Here is a 24,884-nt window from a genome sequence, read left to right as displayed (position 1 = left end):
AAGCCTTGCCTTCAGACTACTCTGTGACTACAAAAATAAAGCCTGCACTTTTGGAACTAATAAGCCTTCCCTTGTCAGTATCATAAAGAGTATTGCCCAACTAAACTTTTCTCCCACTGGTTCAGTAGTTAGTTATTTCTACCTAAGCACTTACCTTCCGATTTTACCCAAGTATTTAAAATTGAAAGAAAAAAGCATTATATTTCAGCACTACTTCACCCAATTACAAAATGAGTCATTATTTTTCGCTTCAAGTCACAAAAGAAATTGACAGGTTTTACATTAAAGTTAAAAATTGCTAAAAGTTACCATTATAACCTGTAATTAAAACTGCTAAACATGAATTTGCATGCAAGGTATACAAAAACACTAAAAAGTGTTTTTCTTAAAAATTATAAGAAGGCATAAAAATGTACATTTTGCTTAAAAAATTGTCTTAAAATTAAATAAAATAAAGTGGATGTTTTAAGCAAATTCTATAGACACTATAAAAACTAATCCTGCAAATAAAACTGTGTGTGTAAACATATTAACTAAACTCAAAAGAATATTATATTTCTTTTCTGTAAATTAAACACTAAAAAGCACCACAAAGTTGTCTTAAAATGCTAATCTACTCTTTAGCAAAACTTGTCAAGGGTTATAACGGGTATGTAAAAATCTTACTTCATGGTCAAACTGGTTAAAATTAAACAAAATTATCTATAAGGTTTCATTAAAATTAAGGTTAACATTAATAGCAAACTAATGCAAGGGTAAAATTTAACTTTCTCTCTTAAATGCAATTTTCATATAATTGAAAATGTTCATAAATGGTTTTTGGTTTTCCAGATTGTTATCTCATCATTTTGGCAAAACAAAACAAAACAAACAAACGGAAAAACAACTTATGATAATCTGAAGTTCTATTTCATAATATCAAAGGTTTTAAATTTTAAACGTATTTAACAGCCTTCTCAAAATCAAACTTTACTTTCAAGGTTGTTTTTCCTAACCCCTGGCTTTTGGGTGCTGCACAGGACCCCTGAACCACCCAAAGAGGTAACCAGGATTATTTGGCAACATAAAATTGCCAAAATAATGTCTAATACATTATATTTTAGGGAATATTATTAACATATGTTCCAAAACTGTATGGAATGTCTAAGGTTCTTATGTCTGAATATGTGCTATTAATCACAATTAAAGTTGTTATGTTGGGTTACTGTAAACCACAAAAAGAACCAAATTTCTTTGTCAATTGTGTTTCTATCCGTATCCAAACTGGACATTTTGTTATTTACAGACTATTGTTATTTTGTTTTAATTCTCTCCAAAATATTGTTTATATTCAAGCTGTGGAACTTTAACAAGTGCTCTCAAATGTGGGTTACTCATAACAACAACAAAACACACAGAACTCATAAAAAGCTAAAATGTTTATAAATATCAAGCAAAACAAAGGTTAATAAAATGGAATAAACTAATAAAAAACAAAAACAAATTTTTACCTTTTACTTAGAACACTGCTAATCTTTATCTTATTTTTCAGAGTCAAGAAAACTTGTCTTAAGCTAGCTACAACCTTTAACAACTACGTGAAGTATACTCCTGTGAATAGAATTTAAAGCATGTTTGTTTCTCTCTGCCTAGTTCCTCTAGAATTTAAAAACTAGTTATAAGTAGGCCCGGCACGGTGGCTCACGCCTGTAATCCCAGCACTTTGGGAGGCTGAGGCAGGCGAATCATGAGGTCAGGAGATCAAGACCATCCTGGCTAACACAGTGAAACCGCGTCTCTACTAAAAATACAAAAAAAAAAAAAAAAATTAGCCAGGCGTGGTGGCAGGCACTTGTGGTCCCAGCTATTTGGGAGGCTGAGGCAGGAGAATGGCGTAAACCCAGGAGGCGGAGCTTGCAGTGAGCTGAGATCTCACCACTGCACTCCAGCCTAGGCGACAGAGCGAGACTCTGTCTCAAAAAAAAAAAGAAAAAAAACTAGTTATAAGTATACTTAAATTACGATATAGTTGTTTGCATCAGTGCAATAAGAATCTATTTTATTTTCTAACAGAACACAATTTTTAAAAAAAAAAACTGGTTATTTTACCAAGGCTTTGACTGCAACGGTGTGCTCTCCTTTAAGGAATCAAACTTGACTTATGGAGCCAATAAAACCCTTGGAAACTGGCCTCATATTTTGTGTACACAGTCCCTGTACAGGGTTTCTGATCTGTAGTAAGTAAAGAATGTCACTTTCTGACAGGCCAGGAACCCCCAAGTTATCTTAAAACCTCAAGAAGAAATGAATTCACCCGACTCATAGGTATTTAATGGTACAAATCCATGTCTGAGTTTGGCTTTAACAAGTCTTATCTCAAATTCCTTCTATGTAACAGAGTTCCATCAAAGCTGATTTAAAAGGCCTGTGTAGCAAGTAATTATTCTTGCTGCACTGTATACAAACAAGCCAAATATAATAAAGCAAACCAGTCCTACTGTAATTTGTCTTTTAATAAAAATAGGAAACTGAAAAGTAAAAATTATATTTCAAAACCTATAGCACACCTGTTGTTAAATTCTAGTCTTGCCTAATATTTTTCAATTTTTATTATCTTCTACAGTTTAAATTATAAATTTTATTATCTTCTAAAATTTAAATTATATCTGTTACCGAAATTGACTCCTCAATACATCACACTCAAGTCAAAGCCTATAAAAAGCTGAGAAAGCAACCTCTAACAGCCCAGAAAAACGTCCTAACAACGTAAAAAAAAAAAAAAAAATCTTAAGCTGGAAATCATAAAAGCCAACAGAATCATGGCCATTTCACAGACAACTATCCAAAAACATCTACAAACGGTGTTGCTCCTGCAGTCAATCCAAGACCAAAAACCTATCTGCCTCAGCATCAGCAGGAAGTAGCCAGAAAGAACACGTCGCCCCTTGTCCTTTTATAACTATAGGGTCTGGAATGACAGAGCAGGACCACCATCATCTCAGACAAACACCGCCACTTTAAGTTCCAGCTGCCTTTCCAGCTTCATGCATTTCAAGGAAATCACTTCTTTTCTAACTACAAGCAGCCAGAAAAGAGCAGACAGTAAAACACAGATAAGATGGCTGGGGCACAGAGCAAAGCAGGGGAAAGTCTCTTGGGGAACTGCCAAACTTCACCCTCATACAATGGGCCCCAGTAAAACAGTAGGCCTTAATAAGCACATTCCTTTCCCTTCAGGTACACTAAGATAAGGAAGCTAAAAGCAGACTCCAGGGATATGCCTGCAGCTGCAGAAAGATGTAGGGGAACAGACATACAACTCTCCCTCCCAGATAAGCACAACAAAGAAACACAGAAGCAGTCCAAGCCTCTGATAAACTCTCCCACCCTGAATCCTTAAAAACTCTTAGTCTGTAAGAGATTGTGACTTCTGGCCTAACTCGGTCAGACGTCCCTCCCAGGTTGAAAATAAACCTGTTGACTGTGGAGCCGACCTTCTTGTTTCTCTCCTCTTTCCTTAATTCCTTACAACAACAAAAACTACAAATTGGACTTCATTAAAATAAAAAAACTACTGCTCCAGGCTCTGGACACTTTGGCTTTTTGTGCAGTGAGGCATCTAGTGGGTACACACTCTGCAGTTTTTCTTGCCGTTCTTCTTTCGGAGGCGTTCTTAGAATTGACTAGAGATTGATTACATAACCGGTCAAATGCGAACTGCAGTGTGCAAGCAGAATCAGGATTGTGCTTTCAAAGCTCACAACTGTGTTTAGATGAGATACTACATGATGGCTTAATAAAAATTTCCTTTATCATATTCTAATTGCAGTTTGTTCTGCCAGAATCCACACCACCCTACACTACTTCTGTCAGATATAAAAATAGAAGATAAAAACCTGTCCAACTTTAAAATTGCCCAGCTTGAGCCAAATTGAAAATCAGAGCAGAGGCATTGAAGATAAAGGTTGGATGGTATATCCACTATTAAAAGAAGCTTCACTTCTGCATTTGTTCCTTTGCAGAAAGTGATTTCTGGGGTTGGAGTTCTTGGGAATACATAAGGGGAAGTCACATGAGGTCATCAAGACTATTACTGAAGAGCTCTAAATGTCTGTCTGGTTCAGGCTGATGCAGTAGCATAGGACAGAGATTGGCAAACTACAATTTGCTGCTTGTTTGTGTGAATAAAGTTTTATTGGCACACAGTTAAGCCCATTCATGTACATATTGTCTATGGCTGAGTTTGCACTGCAACAGCTGAGTTAGGTAGCTGCACCAGTGACAGTGTGGCCTGCAAAGCCTAAAGTGCTATGTGGCCCTTTACAGAAAAATTTGCCAATCCCTGCCAAATAACATCAGTATTTGATGTCAATCTGGATATCTCCATTTACATGTCTCATAGACAAATCTAGTTTGACAGATTTAAAAAGGTATGCACTTCCATAAACCTGTTTCATCTTCAGTGTTCCCTCTTTCAGTTAATGGCACTACCATCACCAATTCACCTGAATGAGAAGCCTCCCTCCCCTTTACCTCCTGCACCCCATCCATTACCCCATTCCCCATCCATCAGCACATCCTGCCAATTCTACCTCCTCACTGCGTTTCAAATCTGACCACGTCTCTCCATTTCCACTACCATTTCCTTAGTCTAAGTCACCATCATTTTGTTCAAGACTGGCAATAGTTTTCTAACTAATCTTTCTGCCTCTAGTTTTGACCACCCTCTGCTTCTAATCTATCCTCCACCCAGTAACCAGAAGGATCTTTTCAACATCTAAATCTAATTTTCTTACATGCATAATAATATATGTAGCTAAGATTTAATGAGCCTTTACTATGTGCCAGGCATAGTTCTAAGCACTCTGTATGTAGTAACTGATCTTAATCCTCACACCAACCCTATAAGGTACATATTATCATCTCCATTCTTTAGAGGAAGACATTAAAACAGAGTAGAACTTGTTCAGTTACACTGTTAGTAAACAATAGAATCAGTTATAACTGCTTTATTATACTACTCTACACACACACACACACACACACACACACACACTCTCACACTACTTATGGCTTCTCATTGCTCTTAAAATAGTCCATACTATGGTTATTTATTTATTTATTTATTTTTGGAGATGGAGTCTTGCTCTGTTGCCCAGCCTAGAGTGCAGTGTGCAGTGGCGCAATCTCGGCTCACTGCAACCTCCACCTTCTGGGCTCAAGCGATTCTCCTGCCCCACCCTCCCGAGTAGCTGGGATTACAGGCACACACCACTACACCCAGCTAATTTTTGTATTTTTAGTAGAAACGGGATTTCATCATGTTGGCCAGGCTGGCCTCAAACTCCTGACCTCAAGTGATCTGCCCTCCTTGGCTATTATTATTATTATTATTATTATTATTATTATTATTTGAGACAGGGTCTCACTCTTTTGCCCAGGCTAGAGTGCAGTGGCACGATCTCTGCTCACTGCAGCCTCTGCCTCCTGGGTTCGAGCGATTCTCTTGCCTCAGCCACCTGAGTAGCTGGGATTACAGGTGCACGCCAACATGCCCCGCAATTTTTGTATTTTTAGTAGAGACGGGGTTTCACCATGTTGGCAAGACTGGTCTTGAATTCCTGGCCTCAAGCGATCTCCCCGCCTCAGCCTCTCAAAGCGCCAGGACTACAGGCCTGAGCCACCGTGCCCAGCTGAGTCCATACTATTTTTAACGGCCAAAGACCATCGTCTTGATCTTCTCCCTGTTTACCTCTCCAGCCTGGTCACTTGCCATTCACAGCCTTGCAATTTAAGCTGCAGCCACCCCGACTACTGTAGCCCCCCACACACAAGACAGGCTCTTTTTCACCTCTATGCCTTAGTCATGTGATCGTCTCTGCTCTGGCTGTTTACTCTCTTTTCTTCTCCTCTCCCACACCTAGGCAACTGTTGCACATCTTTTAATGCTCCAGGCAGGTATCACCCGCTCCAGGAAGCCTTCGCTAATCGATCCAGATTTGTCCCTCCTTTGTGCTCCAATTATGACATGGTCATATTGTTTTCGGTGCCCTTACTATACAATTGTGTAACTCTCCTTTTGTGCTTCTGTTTCCCTCAGTAGAATGTGAGCTCCCAGCAGTTCTTCTGCTGCAAAGGTCTTGCTTTATTGTTTGACTTTTCTGTATTTTCTTGGACTTCATCATCCCAGCCTTTGGCATAGGCTACTATGGCCAAAAAAAAAAAAAAAAGGTAGAAAGGGACTATAGGATTTTGCCTTTTTGTGTATGAATGTGTGGAAAGGAAGTGTGAGGACATAATGGAGATCATGAATATGTTTGGAGGAAATGAGATCACAGGATGAAAACATTTTAGAGTTTATTTTGGTAGTTTCATACCAGTAATCTTCTTTAGGACAGGCTAGACCCCAAAATATATAATGGCTCTAACACAACAGAACTTTCTCCGTGATGTAACAGTCCAAAACAGGTATTCTTGTTCAGCAGGCTAGTTCTGCTAACACGGTTATTGAGGGACGGGGGCTGACAGAAGCCCCTAGATCACGCCAGGTTATCACATCCCAGTCAGTCAGAAAAGGAAAAGAACATGGAGGAGCACACATGGGAGACTTCTATAGGCCAGGCCAAGTAGTGCCACACAGCATTTCCCACAGTGAGAAATTAGTCATGTGGCCACACCTCACTGCAAGGGAGCCTGGGTAATGTAATCCAACTATGTGCTCAAGGAGAAGAAGAATGGTTTCTTTGTACTAGTAAGCTAAATGGTGCAGCTCTGTTTAACCTGTCCCATGGGAAGCTGGGATTGTCAAATGTAGGCAGTATTTAAAATCATAGTTGACAGTTGAGCTCCCTGTTGAGTCACTCACCAGGAAGTAGCAGCTGGATAATGATTTGCAATGCTGATGATTCCTTAATTATTAATCACTGACACTTTGTAGATTGCCTTCGAGTAAAATCCCAGCTGGGTTAGTATGCAATAGCGTAATGCCAGCCCCCCAATATTTTTTCCTCTTTTGCATGTCTAGACTAGAGATGGTGTTAAATAGATGGCACAGTAGCAACCTGATTCATTACAAGCTAACCAAGAGGTGCTCAAAACAAAATCAAGAATAATAAAACAAAATATAAAAGGGAACTCATTTTCATTTCAAACCCTAGCTACAGGCATGGGTTTATTCCCTGCCAGTTTATGTTTGCCCAAACAGAGTGCACATTGATGATGACCTCACGTAGACTAAGGGAGTGAGCAGATGTGAATCAATTTGAAATGAAATATCTCCATGGTTCTCTGCTAAAAGTCATATAAGTTCCCAGGAGAGTTTGTAAAACAGCTACCCAGGCTCTACTACCTCCTCCATCCCCACCCCAGAGTCTCATTAAGTCAGTCTGTGGAAGGACGTGGGGATTTAGATTTTTTAATATTCCCTGGATGATTCTGATATAAAACCAGGTTTGAGGAAACACAACTCTGACAGGGTAGGAGGGACAATAGGAAGGCATGCCAAAGCACGAACCAGACAGAGTGATTTTGTTTTAATATATTAAAAAATAATGAACACTAAGGAAAATCTAGTTTCATATTTTGACATGTAGAGCCATCTCTGGGGTTAGATGCATTCACAGGAACCTAGAAAACGGGCCTCTTCTGGGGATTGGCCATACAACCCCTTGCCAGAACTGACTGTAAACTAGGAGAGGTATTATGATGGTAGACTTTCTCCTGGACATTCCAGATGCCTAACTTGTTTTCTTCTTTTCCCAGTTTGTTGCTCAGCCCAACTGCCAACAGTTGCTTGCCACCCTGTGGTATGATGGCTTCCCTGGATGGCGGCGGAAACACTGGGTAGTCAAGCTTCTAACCTGCATGACCATTGGGTTCCTGTTTCCCATGCTGTCTATAGCCTACCTGATCTCACCCAGGAGCAACCTTGGGCTGTTCATCAAGAAACCCTTTATCAAGTTTATCTGCCACACAGCATCCTATTTGACCTTCCTCTTTATGCTTCTCCTGGCTTCTCAGCACATTGTCAGGACAGACCTTCATGTACAGGGGCCTCCCCCAACTGTCGTGGAATGGATGATATTGCCTTGGGTTCTAGGTGAGTCAAAGGGACCAGGAGCTATGGCCAGACTGCCTGATAGTCCTGTTTAAATAAACTACTAGAACAGGCAGTCAGACTAGCTCTGAGCTAGGGTACCCCCAGCCCACCCCCATGCAGTGTGGTAGTCCTTTCTTGGGAGTCTCAGAAATGTAGTTCCTTCTGTCCCAGACCCTGGTCATTCAATATTGCCTGGTCCATGGTGAGATTGGCAGTACACCTAGGGCTTGCTTTTGCTAATCTAATATCTTCAAGGACAGAGAAGCTGTCTGTCAGTTATTCTAGAGACAAAGCCAAGTATCAGTCAGGACAGGCCTCAAGTAAGGTAGGCAGAGCAAGTGCTGATCAGTCTATTCAAAGCACCTTTTCCCATAACCAAGGGACACATGAATCTGCTAATTTCTCATAGCTACTCCACATGACTCAGTTCTTGTTCAAGGTCTACATTCTATTTGGACACTGATTTCACAACCAAGGGGGAATTCACACACATCATGGTAAAAGCAGCCCTACCAGCAGTCTCCAGGCATAATTAGATTGCACTGGAGTCTCCAGCACACGGCCGTCTTCTAAGTCCTTGCTACTCGAACTGTGGTCCAAACCAGCAATACCAGTACCACCTGGGAGATTATTTGACACACAGAACCTCAGGTGCCACCTGGGATCTGAATTTTAACGTGATCTTCAGATAATTCACATGTACTTTAAAGTCTGAGAAAGTGCTGCCCTAGACCACAACCACACCTTTTACTATTTTCTTTATTTCAAGGCTGAAGAAACATCCACGTCATCAGGTAAAATTTTACAACACTTCTACATGATGAAAGAAAAAAGGGGAAAAAAATGAGTTATAAATTATTTTGGGCCCCATTGCCTAGCTTTAGCCCCAACATCTGGTAATTTGATCTATGATCAGCTTGCTCACCTCAAAACACATTGAGAAGTTTTCTTTCCTGAACCTAGTGGAAAGTAAGGACTATGGGATAATACTGATCTAATTAATTTATTGATGAAATTGCTCCCATTCCAAAATGGAAAGAAAGTAGAAACAGGCACCCAAAATTGCAACAGCATTTCAGTAACTATAGTAAAAATGCTCAGAGTAGTATCCAGAAAAGTATAACATATGGGCATTCTCAGGAAAAGCCTACCAAGTTTGGCAAGTTCAAAACTGGGAGGTGGAGTAGGAAAGCAAGTGATTATTGTCTCTCAAGGCTTCACTCCACTGAGACCCTAATTCATTCCTTAATTCCATCCTTATTCACTTGGGGGGGGGGATCCTTCTATGATGACCAGGGCTGACCCTATGTAGAAATAAACTGTTTGCCTCCATTATTCAGGTTTCATTTGGGGTGAGATTAAGGAAATGTGGGATGGTGGATTTACTGAATACATCCATGACTGGTGGAACCTGATGGATTTCGCAATGAACTCCCTCTACCTGGCAACTATTTCCTTGAAGATTGTGGCCTATGTCAAGGTAAATTGGAATGTCTGCCATTTTTCCTACACAGCGATTTTGGCTACATTAAGCTTTTGCACTGAGAGCATAAAAAGTTTTGAGAAAAAGTGATGATGATGATGGCTCAATCCATGTGGGAAATTACCATATAAACAGACATTCTTTCAGTGGTTTGTAAGCAGTGTCCACCTAAGTAAAGAAAGTGGAAAATGGAACAATTTGCAAATGAATCATTAGCTTCTGAGGCTTTCAGGATAAAGGGGTCTTCAGCTTTCAGTGTTTAAGTGCTCTCTACGATGTCCTTGCCAACATAATGGCCCAATGATGCTTGCATGGGGCTGGGGCAGAAAATTCACTGAATTCACTGTCTTCAAAAGCTTCTCTTAATCCTTGTCACCTCATTAAAAAGGGCTACTTTATATATGTCTAATATTATTCTCTCTGTGACATAATCATTAGTAATTCTTCCTCCCTGTGGGGTCATACAAAACAAGACTGTTTCTTCCTAACAATGCTTCTGATATGACATCATCTCTCCCTAACCCTCTGAGTTGTCTCTTCTCAAAGCTAAACATTCCCATTTCTCTCAACTGCTCTTCATATAATGACAAGTAGTGGAATCCCAGACACTTGACTACAGGTGGCATAGACTTTTAATAGCTTCTTCCTTGCTCATCACTTCCACCACTAGGATAACCACTCAAGCAGTTATAAATCCAGCATTTTTAGTATCACCCAACCTGTGCTTCTCTACCAATTCAGATGGATACACACACACACACACACACACACACACACACACACCACCTTAATGCTTTTCCCTCACAATATTCAGCTCGAATTATCCTGAAAAAAACTTTATGTCTGACGTCTTACTTTGGGTAATCACAGGCTCTGAGTTCAGGTCTGGTGCTTATTAAATCATGGGATTGCTGTCCTCCTTGTAGCCTGAGTTAAACTTCTCCATCATGCTGACAATTCAGTCTCCAAGATTGTATAGTCAGTCATGCTTTTTGGCTCTAAATTCCACATTAAGGACTTTTAGAATGGAAATATGGCTGTCCCCCAAATCTCCAACAACTTAGTTTATTTTTGTATCCCTAATATGCATATTGCATAAATTTTAAGACCTTGGGAGTTATGTAGAGCATGCATATTGAATGCAGTCATGAAACATTTTTGAAAGGAGCCCAAGAGTAGGCCCTATACATGTGGTGATCATTTAACACATACTTACAACTTCCTTAAGAGAAAAAGCTGGTGAGGAAAATGTTTGAATCCCTAGTTAATGTGCCTGGGTGAAATCCATGTCATTCTGGCACTCTGCTGACTAAGTAACACTGTTAAGTAAAGGGAAAAGTTCTTCCTTTGGAAATGGTATTTATACACTGGAGGGACCATAAATTATCAATCTAGAAATTGGTGGGTTTTGTTTAAACAGGAAAGCTTAGAATAAATGATAAAGAAAAGGATTAACATTTGGGGATATGAAAAATGTATCTGTAGATTCTCAACATTAGCTAATCACATGACCTGTCCGACTTTACTGGAGAGGCTTCCAAAGAGTTAGATACTTCTCCATCACAAAATATAAGGATAAATCTGTTCTATTAAGCTGGGTAAATGCCCCTTAACTGGCAAACACTTTATTCAAAGGAGACCTTTGCCAAGAAGTTGGAGTCCTTCCCAAAAAAGAATTTACAAAGCAAGACAGGCCACATGCAAAATTTGGATTTGCAATGAGAACTTATAAATGAGGATAATCAGATCTACCCATCCACAGAAGTCCAGGCTGGATGACTTTCCCCAAGCAGGCTGAGCCAACTTCTATGAGGCAAAGCCATAAGAACTGCTCTATAGGCTCCTTGAAACTTTTTCAATCACCATGGTACTGAAGCAGTACAGAAGCACCAAGGAATGAGCTGGTTTTAAAGATCATTTATTTTATTAGAGTGCAAAATTAGTCAACAATATCTATTCCACTTCACATGATCTAAAGCAAGAACCAAAAAGCACACATCAAAATACTCAAAAGGAGCAAATATATATAAGATTGACCCTTGTTGCCCCCAGATGATTCCACAAATGGAGAATAACCATTCTTTGCTTTTCTAGGATACTACCACCTAGATCTATTCCACCACTGCCTCGTTTCCATGTGTGCCAAGTAAATCTGGACTATGCTACCCACTGAGTTATGGCCTTTTTTTCAGTCAGTGCTTAGCTAAAGACATAATAACACCCCCCTCAAATTCTTATTACTATTGAGTCCCCACATTGAGCTGTTCCTCTTCATATTTTGCTTTAGGGTTTATAAAATGCAATTTACATCCTTTGAAAGGCAAGAAGGCCAATTTTCTAACTGCATTCCATTTCAAAGGATGTAAGAAAAATCACTTGTCTCCAAATATTACTAACTCAAGAGTCAGGAGATCTGAATTTAATTCCCAATCTCATACGCATGAGCAGGATTACCATAGGCAATCCCTCTACCTTTCTGAGCTGTAGATTCTGCCTCTGATAAATAAGCAGTAGATTAAACTAGATCAATGGTGCTCAACCTTTTACATTTTTTTCCTCGTGTTAGCACATCTTTAAGTAAAAACTCACACAGTAATCCAATATATAAAAAAGCCCAAAGGACTGAGTTTGGCTTGAGGAATGAGTCTTCTAAGCCTCCACTTTGGCTTCCACAGTAGCTATGAGATGCCTCCATTAAACCCCCAGGCTCTAAGGAACACAGTTTAAAACCACCGTGTTAGATCAGGTGTCAACAAACTATGGTCTGTGGGCCAAACCTGGCCTTCTGCCATGTCCACGTGGTTGCATATTGTCTAGGGCTGCTTTAGGATTACAAAGGAAGCATTGAGTAGTTGTGATGGGAACCATAGAGCCCACAAAGCCAAAAATATATACTATCTGGTTCTTGACAGAAAAAGTTTGCCAACCTCTGTGCCAGATGAGTTCCATGTTTATTCCCTGCACATACATGCTATATCTTTCTCCAAAGGTGCAAAGTATCTATGTTCAAAGTATAAATTTGCCACGAGAATCATGTTTTACACTTCTGAGTGTTCCACAAATTCAGATTCACCATCCCATGGGCAGCAGACATCCCTGAGGTTACAGTTCCAAATGAGGAGAGAGAAAACCCCAAATTATGAGCTATCCATGTTCCAGTTGGTGATTTCTAGTTTTAAAACATAGGTCTGTTTTGTTATCAGCAAAGAGACTGTCTTTCACATATACCTCAAACCTTTAAAAGCTAATCTATCATCTGTGCTGTGATGTCAGCTATCATATAAGTAACATTTAATAGAAATAGTGCTAGACTGAGTGTCTGGAGACCTGTGGATTACTTCTTGCTGGCTCTGCCACTGACTTGCTGTGTGATCTTTAGCAAGTCACTCTGCCTATCTGGATTTCTTCCATTTGTAAAACAGGCATAACCGTTCCTACCCCTCACAGTAATGCAGTGCATGTTTGTTGGGGGAGGAAAAATGTAGAAATATAAGATTTGGCAAAGAGTACATAAAACTGATTGGCCACCTAAAGTCTATCTGAAGCAGAAGTACAAATGTGGCACGGTTTCTCCAAGCTCCTCTGACAGTGAAGAATATTGGATACACACAAGTGATTTTAACCGCACCAGTTTCCTCAGTTGTTGGAACTGAAGCACATTTTAGAAATGCTAACAATATAATTTGGCCCCCAGTGCAACATTCTCTCAGGAAAGTTGTTTACATTTAGTCCTGAGAAATTGTGATATTTAAATGTGAGCTCAAGGCAATATGCTTCAAATTAAATTCCAGGCAAAATCTACTTCTGTCTTGGGAAGGTAATAAGTAATTCCTTGTATTTCCATAACATCTCCACTTATGGAGTACACAGACTTTTGCATATGGATACAGAATCACAAACATGTGCAGTGGGTAGGAGGCATTATCCTCATTTTATGGTGAAATTAAAAGATACAGGCAGTTTTAAGTGACAATGCCCAAATTGGAGCTCAGATCTCAGGATGAAGTCATCTTTCTACAAGGCTACTCCTAATGTGCCGGGAGCTGGAAACCTGGAATGGGTAACCAACCCAATAAGTAATGGTTCTTCCCCTCCTTCAAGCCCCTGGTTTTTCATGTGTGCTGAAGGAACATTCTAACTTACAGGGTTGTCAAATGAACTGTAAAATACATCCATACACCACTGTGTGGGGCAGTACTAAATTCATTACCTGAAAGGTTGACATGCCATTTGCACTAGTGTAGAATACATTACAGCCTGCTAAAAATTCAGCAGAAAGCTCCAGTGAGTGGCTCCCTAAGGATCCTCCATCAGCCCCAAACTGCAGTCAGCAAGGATATGAGAATGAACACTGCATACCGAGAAGGCTGCTTCTACCCCTTGTCTTTCAGTAACAGCAGGTTGTCCATGGTGCTCAGAGCCCAATGAGGGCTTGAGGAAGTCCATTTGATTTGAAATCTTTAGGAAGCAGGGTGATTTTTCCCCACTACCTTGGGCATACTAGTGCCTCTGTCTCGGTGACACTCCTCAATAATCTGGTAAACCCACAGTTAGAAAATGTCTATTGATAAACCACAGGAGGTTGCTCCAGATGATTGATCTAAAATGTATTCTTCTGTGTGTACATCCTAGGTATATATGTGGATGGGAGTGGGAGGAAGAGAGTTGTTAGCAGTACATATTAATTGGGTGGGGCAAGAAAGACAAATAGTGTCACGCATGGGGCCTGTTGCATAATGAAAGCTTGATGCATATTTTGGTGGCTTTTTTGGGTATGGAAGGAAGGAAAAAAGGGAAAGTTTTAAAAATGCTCACTGTACCTCTCATCTTGTATACTTGTTATTTCTTTCAGTATAATGGTTCTCGTCCAAGGGAGGAATGGGAAATGTGGCACCCGACTCTGATTGCAGAAGCACTCTTCGCGATTTCCAACATTTTAAGTTCGTTGCGTCTCATATCCCTGTTCACAGCCAACTCCCACTTAGGACCTCTGCAGATCTCTTTGGGACGCATGCTGCTTGATATCCTCAAATTCCTCTTTATCTACTGCCTGGTACTACTAGCTTTTGCCAATGGACTGAACCAGCTTTACTTCTATTATGAAACCAGAGCTATCGATGAGCCTAACAACTGCAAGGGGATCCGATGTGAGAAACAGAACAATGCCTTCTCCACGTAAGACAATCCCCTTTCCTTTTTTATCTTTTTTTTTTTTTTTTGCCATTTTCCGCTTTTTCCATTTTTGTCTTGTTTTCAGCCTACAGTTTCATCACTGTCACTTGACTGTGAAGGCAGTGCTCACTGTGGATCCACCCAAAGGGTCAGAGGTGGAAGAATGTTCTTCTCTTGCTACAGGGTACTAGGAGACGAAGTGAAGTTAGGTGAGGTAGGAAAGAAACAAGCACACACATGGGATTCCAGGAAGTCATCTAAAGAGTTGGTTCTGAACTACGTTGGTAGCATTACATATTTTTAAAAGAATTACTTGGGGTGAGGTAGATAATTCCTCACTCAAAATGTGGCACCAAGGTAATGAAACAACAAAGCTATTCCTCTGAATGAGTGGCTACCAAAGCTAACTTAACTATTGTGAATCAAGGAAGAATGCAAACATATCTTAATGCACCCCCATTCATAGATGTAATCTCGAGAGGGGACAGGCTGAAGGTAGGACTAGAATCCACTCTCCTGCTACATTAATTTAAGGTTTCAGGTGGGCCAAGTGGAACCCAGCACTAATTGGAAATGTTCCAGGACACAAGAGATAACTCATGATTCTGTCCACAAGTCCACTGCCTCTGAACACATGGAACTCCTGTGCCTTTGCTTAGTACTGTCAAGACCTACTTTTCAGGGGACCTTCAAGCCTTCAGAATGGCTTTCATTTTCTGATAAATCAATGCTAGAGGAAATAGACAAGAGAAAACAAATAAGTACATGTCAGGCTGTTAGGAGCTGTCCTGGGCTGACCCTGAACTCAGTGTTCTACACCTTGTCCATCTCCACCCCTACTTCTGGAGAGTGCAACTCATCACTGGTATTCATAGCAATGACCCCAAGGTCATACAAGATTCTTAGTCATTAAACTAAGATACAATTGTTTCCTTACAACTCCATAAACCAACACAGTTCAGTGGACTTGGACATTCTAGAAATATGGTCCACAACAAAGGCCAGAGAAAAAAAGGACTGTTGCATTGATAGAGAAAAACAAAAAACAACAACAAAAAAACAGTGCTATCTAGCTGATTCTCGTTATTTGTCTCTAGCAGCATTTCCTAAAATGGATTCACACAAACCACAGCTCAGTGGCATGTTAATAGACAGGAGAATGGAATCTATGATTAAACCTCCTGCACTAGGCCATGCTCCTTGTCTCTCTTCCCGAAACTCAGGGCTAAATCTTGGGTGGGAAACCAGATTCATGTGCAAGGAAAAGGGGTCCAAAATGGGTTGACAGAGAGATAGTGCTGCTTTGGTTAAGCCAACCAGGAGTGCATAACATCAGCTTATCAGCTTCCTAGTGCCTCTTGACTAGGAATGGCTTCCTCTCCTGCATTACTCTAGAGACAGAACTCACAGCAACCTGTTTACAACATAGAGAGTAATTGTGTAGTGGCTTGAGCACCAGGAGACTGCATTTGTTCCCATCAAAGTGTTCAGCAGAATTAAATACATGAATGAGAGGTGCCTTTCAGGAGGTCAGTTCCCTGCCAATTATGCTCTCATGTGCACTCTGCTGAGGAAATTTATGAAATGCCTCCTTGCAAGTTTGTAGTGATTATTAACAGCCCTGTTGCCAACTGACATTTTGCTCCTATCACTTGCCTAGCAGTGACGATTGAAAAGAATGGGCACCTGTCATACACAAAATTATATCTTGGGGTGTCAGATATGAAGAAGCATTGTCATGGTCGGGCCAAATCAGCAGTAATGTTACCTCAACTTTCCCTCTATCAGTTGATTTTTTTCCTCCATAAAAGGCTGCTTTCTTTTAAATGCCTCAACTCAGGCATTCATTCATTCATTCGAGACTGAGTCTTGCTCTGTCACCCAGGCTGGAGTACAGTGGCATGATCCCAGCTCACTGCAACATCTCTCTCCCAGGTTCAAGCAATTCTTGTACCTCAGTCTCCTGAGTAGCTGGGATTACAGTTGCCCGTCACCATGCCTGGCTAATCTTTATATTTTTAGTAGAGATGGGGTTTTGCCATGTTGTCCAGGCTGGTCTCGAACTCCTGACCTCAGGTGATCCACTCGTCTCAGCCTCCCAAAGTGCTGGGATTACAGGTCTGAGCCACCGCACCTGGCCTCAGGCATTTACCATACCTGTTAAAATACATGTTACTCAGCCAGGGAGTCAGAAAGATTCTGCTTTTAGAGAAGGGGATAGTTTGTTTATGTATCTAGTGGAAAGTTTGGTACCTGCTTATTGTCATCCTTTTCCTTCTGATTCTCCAGAGATGCCATTGCTTTTCTTCCACATAAAAAAAGAAAAAAACAGGCCAGGTGCAATGACTCAAACCTATAATCCCAGCACTTTGGGAGGCCGAGGCAGGAAGATCACCTGAGGTCGGGAGTTCAAGACCAGCCTGGCCAACATGAAGAAACCCTGTTTCTACCAAAAATACAAAATTAGCCAGGCGTGGTGCCACATGCCTGTAATCCCAGCTCCTCGGGAGGCTGAGGCAGGAGAATCTCTTGAACCCAGGAGGCGGAGGTTGCAGTGAGCTGAGATCCCACCATTGCATTCCAGCCTGGGCAACAAGAGCAAAACTCCATCTCAAACAAACCAAAAAAAAAAAAAAAGAGTTTTCATGGAGTGGCTATTCAGAATTGGCAGTTACCACATTCTGTTCAATTTAACCAAACTGGCTTTTTTTTTTTTTTTTTTTTTTTTCCTAGCGAAGGATCAGTTTTAAACAAACATTGGGATACCAATACAGACAACTTGAGACAGTATTTGTATATTTTAATCAGTGTAGCTGTGTGCTTCTGCTCCTCAAGAACTGGATCCATACAGGATGTGTGCCATCTGTCCTCTTGAGGTTCAGGAGATTCTAAATGGAATTTCACGGTTTGGGATGGCATCCAGAAGTTTTCCCTATAACTTTATGTTTTGTATTATGTCAAATGTTATGGCAGGGCCCAAATAGCATAGCCACAAGTTTGGTTTATGTGGGCATAAAACTCTAACCAAACTCCAGACATAGGGAGTCATTTGGAGAAAGCCTGTATGTGGTATTTTAACCCAATAAAGTTGATGAGGGAAAAGGGGAGAGGAAGCAAACATAAAGCGGGTGAAGCGTAGAGCATCTTTTACATCTCAGGCGTGGCTTCTTCAGTGGACCAAGCTGCAATGCAGTATTGACATGACAGAGCCTCTACTTCTGTCTCAGAATGGCTCCAAATGATTTCTGTACTGCAAAATAAAGCCAAATTGTGGGGGAAAAAAATAAAGAGAAAGGAAGGAAGGAAGGAAGGAAGGAAGGAAGGAAGGAAGGAAGGAAGGAAACGAAAAAGAAAAAAAAATCTTTTCTCCTTAGGCATACAATTTAAGGGAAACTCACTGTCCTTGCTGACAACCACATGACAGTACTGCTGGGGGTTTGAGTTTGGTATTGCATACTGGGAATACGTGGCCTTCATCTGCTGTCAAGAGAAATAATTAGAAAGACATTATCATTCTGAAGACACAGGACTTGTGAGAGAAAAAGAAGCTAACTTGTTCCAGCCCTCACCTCCTGAATACACCTGGCTGTTTCACAGGCCCTTCAAATACAGGATGTCCACAACTAAATTCCTTATCCCTTATCTCTGTATCTTCACTTCCAACCTATATCCCCTTTAATTCCTCATCTCATTAAATGACACTAACCAGATTCCTAGGAGTCATCTGGGACTCTTAAACCTTCCCTCATGAAACACATCATCAAGTATGTCACTCAGCCCAATCAGTTCTACTTCCGAAATATCTCTTGAATACCTCTCTCTCTCTCTCTCTCACACACACACACACACCACACACACACACACACACACACACACACTCATCCAACCGTCCTGGTTCAGGCCTAAATCATTTCTCCCAAGGACTGTGGCAACAGACTCTTGACTGGTCTCCCTGCCTCCAATCTGGTCTTCTCTCCAAACAATCTTCCACCTACTATGCGGAAGTTTCTTTCTAAATACCCGTTGCATCCTGGCCCCCACTGGCTTCATGCCTGCCAGAATATCTGAATCTTCTCCATAAAATCCTGCCTCTTTACCATAACACACATAACACCCAGGGCCTGGTAATCTGACTCTTGCCTCTCCAGTCTTTTACCGCTCTCCTCCTTTGTCAACATTTTGCTGTTCTCCAACTACAGGAAAGTGTCTTAACCCTTCAGACCTTTGTGCATCACATGCCATTCCCTCTGAATGGAATACCCATCCTCACCTAGCCAGCCTGGCAAACTCATACCCATCTTTTCAGTTGACGGCAAAGGACTACCTGCTCTAAAGCCTTTCTTACCCACTCTAACCCCACTCTCAGCTGCAGGCTTCTTCTAGAATGCATGTTTCCCATGGCATTCTAAACACATCTCCATTATGTTACATAAACTGTTGTATTTCAGACATTTGTGCCTCTCTCTCCCACCAGACTGAGACTCCCATCTTAGTAAACTTTGCATCTGCCATGGAGGGGCCTAAGACATAACGGTGCTCAACATGGCCACTGAACAATTGAGTGAAAAGACGAAGACGACGTCCGAAAGCTTTTTATTTGGAGATAATTTTAAGCTTTTTATTTGGAGCTTTTTATTTTTTAAGCTTTTTATTTGGAGATAATTTTAGTTACATTGTAATTGTAAGAAATAATAGAGAAATCTGTAAATCCTTCACCCATTTTTCCCAGGCGTAACATCTTGCATAGCTGTAGCACATTATCACAACCAGGAAATCAACACTAATAAAATCCAGTGGCCTTATTCAGATTTCACCAGTTTTCACGGGTATTTAGAAAGAAACTTCCGCACACGTGCAAGCCATTTGCAACAACATATATGGGCCTAAGAGTAATCTTGTCTTTAATTATAGATAATCTACTTCTGCTTCTGTCCACCCTGCCCCCCAGGATGACTGAAGTATCTGGCCAGTCATGTCACTCTGCTGATCCACTTTGAGCTTACTTTCAGCAAAAACCCTTGGCCTTTCTCCTACCTCTCTCATCCTGTACTTGGGCACTTGGCCCAAGAGCAATGCTCTACATTGATCCCTACATATTTCATCTCATTAGTTCCAGCCCCTCGCTCCAAGGTGTTGAAGTCTTTCTGAGTCTTTATCCTGTCATCCAGTTTATCAGCTTTCCCTCTAGTCTTGTGTCATCTGAAGATCTAAGAAGCATGCCATCGATTTCCATCCAAAGCATTGAAAAAAGTGTCAGGCAGGCTTGGTATTCGCTGGGTGGAATATTGGGCAGCTATTAAAATGATACACATGAAGACTCTGTATATACATTAAAAAGTGTCTAAACCCAAAATGTGTAATTTTTTTAAAATCACAGAGATTGGGCTGGGCCCTGTGGTTCATGCCTGTAATCCCAGCACTTTGGGAGGCCAAACCGGGCAGATCACTTGAGGTCAGGAGTTCGAGACCAGCCTGGCCAACATGAGGAAGCCCCGTCTCTACTAAAAATACAAAAATCAGCCAGGTGTGGTGGTGGGCACCTGTAATCCCAGTTACTTGGGAGACTGGGGCAGGAGAATTGCTTGAACCCGGGAGGCAGAGACTGCACACAATGAGCCAAGAGGGCTCTGTTGCACTCCAGCCTGGGCAACAGAGTAAGACTCCATCTAAAAAAAATTTATATATATATATACACACACACACACACACACACACACACACACACACACACAGATAGATAGATAGATGTTAGATAGATAGAGCAATAGATAGATCAATAGATCGATCCCAGGCTGAGAGGGTGGCTCACACCTGTAATCTCAGCACCTTGGGAGGCTGAGGCGAGTGGATCACCTCAGGTAAGGAGTTTGAGACCAGCCTGGCCAACATGGCAAAATACCATCTCTACTAAAAATACAAAAATTAGCTGGGCATGGTGGCATGAGCCTGTAATCCCAGCTACTCAGGAGGCTGGGGCAGGAGAATCACTTGAATCCGGGAGGCGGAGATTGCAGTGAGCTGAGATCGCGCCATTGTACTCCAGCCTGGGCATCGCATAGAGACTGTGTCTCAAGAACAAACAAGCAAACACTAGAGATTGTATAAACTATGATCGCAACTATGTACAATTAGATATTCAAATGAATAATCTATAAAGACAAAGGAATGTAAAATAACAATGTGGAAGATTTAATAATAATAATGAAAATAATCAGTATTTACTGAGTGCTAGGAACAGGCACTATTACAAACCAGCTTTTCATGAATTAATTCATGTAATCCTCACTACCATGCTATCAGGTAGACAGTGTGGTTCTTACCCATTTTACAGATAGGGAAACCAGAGTACAATGTAGTTAATCAGGCTGTCCCGAATTGCATAGACGGTAAGTAGCAAAGAGGATTTCAATCCAGGCATGCAAGCTACAGTCTGTACTTTTACCTAGGGATACAGATGTAAGTCTGGTTTTGTAAAGGTACATAAGATTTGTTGTATACAGCTGCAATAATCATGAATACATGAAAAACTAAATAGGACAGAGCCGTGACCTAGCAGTCCACTGCGACCTTCTTCAAGGCTATTACCATTCATTTGTAGTTACTTCTACTTAATCAGTGGTGATTTCTCCACCCATCATTCAGCCAATATTTTCCTATCTTACTAACATGGATACACATGTAGTTCCCATCAAACACTCATCTTTTTGTTCTGGTCAGGTCATAAAGGTTCTTATTGGTTATCTCTGGCTTTTCCTCCTAATTCCAGTCCATATCCTTCCCAATGCTATTATCACAGGATGGTGCTACTCATTTGTACTTTCTTTGGCTATGTGTTTCTCCTGTCATCTTTTATAGACTCCTTCAATAAACATTTCTTCAACAATTCCTATGTACCAGGCAATGAGGATGCCTAGGAAGATGGAATCCTTATCCTTAAGAAGTTCATAGTCTAATGGGGAATGCAAATAAACAATTAGAATAGCTGCTATTATTAATGCTTACCATATGCAAAGTACTTTAAAGTGCTGAGCACTTTACATGCAGTATGTTAGGTTATACAGTTATGAGGTTACATGTGTGGGCTTCAGAGTCAAAAGAGCTGGGTACAAATTCTACCTCTGATACTTCCTGCCTGTGTGACCACTCTGTGCCTCAGTATCTCATCTGAAAAATAGAAGAACAATAGTCGCTACTTTATAGACGTATAGCCAAATATAATATAATCAGCCCTTCATATCTATGTCTTTTGCATCCATGGATTCAACCATCTGTGGATCAAAAATATTTTTTTTAAATGAATGGTTGCATCTGTACTGAATATGAACAGACTTTTTTCTGTCAGTATTCTCTAAATAATATAATATAGCAACTATTTACATGGCATTCACACTGTATTACCTATCATAAATAATCTAGAGATGATATAAAGTATATGGAATGGGCCAGGCATGGTGGTTCATGCCTGTAATTCCAACACTTTGGGAGGCTGAAGCAGGAGGATCACTTGAGGCTAGGAGTTTAAGACAGGCGTGGGCAATATAGCAAGACACCTGTCTCTCCAAAAACTGTTGTTGTTGTTGTTTAGTTTTTTGTTTGTTTTTTGTTTTTGAGATGGAGTCTTGCTTTGTTGCCCAGGCTGCAGTGCAGTGGCACGATCTCGGCTCACTGCAAGCTCCACCTCCCAGGTTCACACCATTCTCCTGCCTCAGCCTCCCAAGTAGCTGGGACTACAGGTGTCCGCCACCATGCCCAGCTAATTTTTTGTATTTTTAGTAGAGATGGGGTTTCACCGTGTTAGCCAGGATGGTCTCGATCTCCTGACCTCGTGATCCACCCAACTTGGCCTCCCAAAGTGCTGGGATTACAGGCGTGAGCTGCTGCATTTTGAAAACGTTAGCTGGGTGTGGTGGTGCATGCCTATAGTCCTACCTACTCGGGAGACTGAGGCAGGAGGGTCACTTGAGCCCAGGAGTTCAAAGCTGCAGCAAGCAATAATTGTGCCACCACACTCCAGCCTGGACGACAGAGAGATCTTTTCTCTAAAAATAAATAAATAAATAAAAATAAACAATCAAAATGAAAAAGTATATGGGAGGATACGTGCTTACATTATACATAAACACTATGCCATTTTATATAAGGAACTTGAGCATCCATGAATTTGGGTATCTGCAGGAGGTCCTGGAACCAACCCTTTGCAGATATCGAGGGATAACTGTATATGCAAAGCACTAAGCATGATGCTTGGCACATAGTAAGAGCACAATAAATGTTAACAATTAGTATTTAACCTACCAAGAATCATTTTTGAGATGAGGAAAACTTGAAATTGAAAGAGGCTATGTAACTTTCCCAACGTTATTTAATAAATGGTGGGATCTAAAGTTCTCTCTTAGGCACTCTCCTCTATTGCCTCTACAGTGTGATTTGTGCATTTATGGAAAAAGGCTTGGGTGCTATGGGAGCAAAAAAGAGGAGCATCTAGCCAAGCCTGTTAGGAAAGGAGTTGGGGCAGGCTTCTAGTGGAGGTGGGGCTTCAACTGAGCCTCAAAGGTCAAACAAGAAGTAGACAGAAAAGGAGAAAGGAAAGAAGTAGAAGCTAGAGGTTGGGGCAGGATGAGGGTATTCTATCCAGAAACAGGAGTTTGTCAAAGGCATAGAAGAATGAGAAATAGCAGGTCCAGGGAACTGTAGAAAGGGTAAGGATGACACCAAAGGGTCACCTGGGTTGGAATTATAGCTTTTGCTCCATTTAGGCTATCAACATACAATTTGGAAAATATAGGATGATGTCCCTGCTTTCTCCCAACAAGCCTTTAATTTGTTCACCCTCTAGTTCTTCTTTGCTGGTCTGAATTAGGTCCAGAGGAGTAAATCCTCTCCATACTTCTTCTACTTTTTGAAAGAGTAATTCCTCATCTCAAAGACGAGACTTTCAGCAAATGTTCAGAGGACTGAGTTCCCATCTCTATTTTACTGTACACCTCTTAGCTTTGTGATCTATTTGTGGATGGCTCTCAACATGTGCAAGTTCTCCCTTAACCACCTCGTATGGATTTGTCTTCTGTGCATTTAATATCAAGTTTTCCTGAATCTTTGTGTCTTCAATCTATGCCCCTTCTTGAGCTAGCAAGTTCCATATGTTTGTTTACTCTCTGCTAAATAAAAATGGACTAGTTGCTTTTTCTAAAATAATCCCTCTTTAAAATTGAAAAGATATTCTATGTTATTAAGATTCTATGGTTTGTCAACAAGTCTTTCCATCCCTATGATGACTTTATTATAAACCCAGCACCAAGTAGTACACCCTCACTGCCACCAGTGGTGGCCCTTTCCTGTGTATTAAACTGAGTCTAGAAGTCACAGAACCTCCAACAATGTCTTACCAGAATATTCTTTTCCACCTCACATGCCAGTCCCTCATTTTACCTGGGCATGCTTTTAAGCGGGCTAGCTTCTCCTGACCACACTGTAACATTTTGAGAAACATGTTGAGGCCATTCTCACTACCAACCACCAAAACAGAGGAATGATCTTTCCTATCCCTCCCCATTTTCCCCTCTTGTACAGTTTTATCTATAAGGTTTCCCTGACTAGAATATCAGCACAGTAGAAGGCAGATTTATTTATGCATGCATGCATTGTTTGTTTATTATTTATTTATTTACTTATATGTAGAGAGAGATAGGGTCTAGCCCTGTCACCCAGGCTGGAGTGCAGTGGCATGATCACAGCTCACCGCAGCCTCAAATTCCTGGGCTCAAGCAATCCTCCCACCTCAGCCTCCCACGTAACTGAGACTACAGGCACACGCCACCATTCCTGGCTTCTTTTTTTTGTTTTGTTTTTAAGATAATGGGGCTTTGTTATGTTGCTCAAGCTGGTCTCAAACTCATGGGTTCAAGTAATCCTCCCAACTTTGCCTCCCAAAGCTCTGGGATTATAGACATGAGCCACCATGCCTGGCTGAGGGAAGATTTTAAATGCTCAGACTTTTACTTTTAGGGAACGTTTGTATCAGTCAGTCGAACAACTAGCAATAAACTCTATCCTCAAGCATAAGCCATTGCAATTTTAATTATTGTAGGGCTAGAGGTTAATGTAACATCTATTCAGGAGAAGCGACTAATTCAGTAAGACCCTATCAACATA

General features: G+C 40.9%; 1 protein-coding gene across 1 annotated transcript in view; it reads left to right on the top strand.

Annotated features, from left to right (window-relative positions):
- Positions 1 to 24,884, top strand: part of TRPC5 (transient receptor potential cation channel subfamily C member 5) — a 257,934-nt gene that overhangs the window by 229,259 nt on the left and 3,791 nt on the right. The window contains exons 4-6 of the mRNA XM_031660502.1: positions 7,741 to 8,077; positions 9,418 to 9,557; positions 14,413 to 14,735. Of these exons, the coding sequence (XP_031516362.1) occupies positions 7,741 to 8,077; positions 9,418 to 9,557; positions 14,413 to 14,735 (800 nt within the window). The remainder of the gene's footprint in view (positions 1 to 7,740; positions 8,078 to 9,417; positions 9,558 to 14,412; positions 14,736 to 24,884) is intronic.

This window comes from Papio anubis, chromosome X (genome assembly GCF_008728515.1).
Source record: "Papio anubis isolate 15944 chromosome X, Panubis1.0, whole genome shotgun sequence".
In the NCBI taxonomy this organism is placed as follows: domain Eukaryota; kingdom Metazoa; phylum Chordata; class Mammalia; order Primates; family Cercopithecidae; genus Papio; species Papio anubis.
The sequence above is the reverse complement of the archived record's forward strand: the minus strand, read 5'-3'. Positions and strand labels throughout refer to the sequence as shown.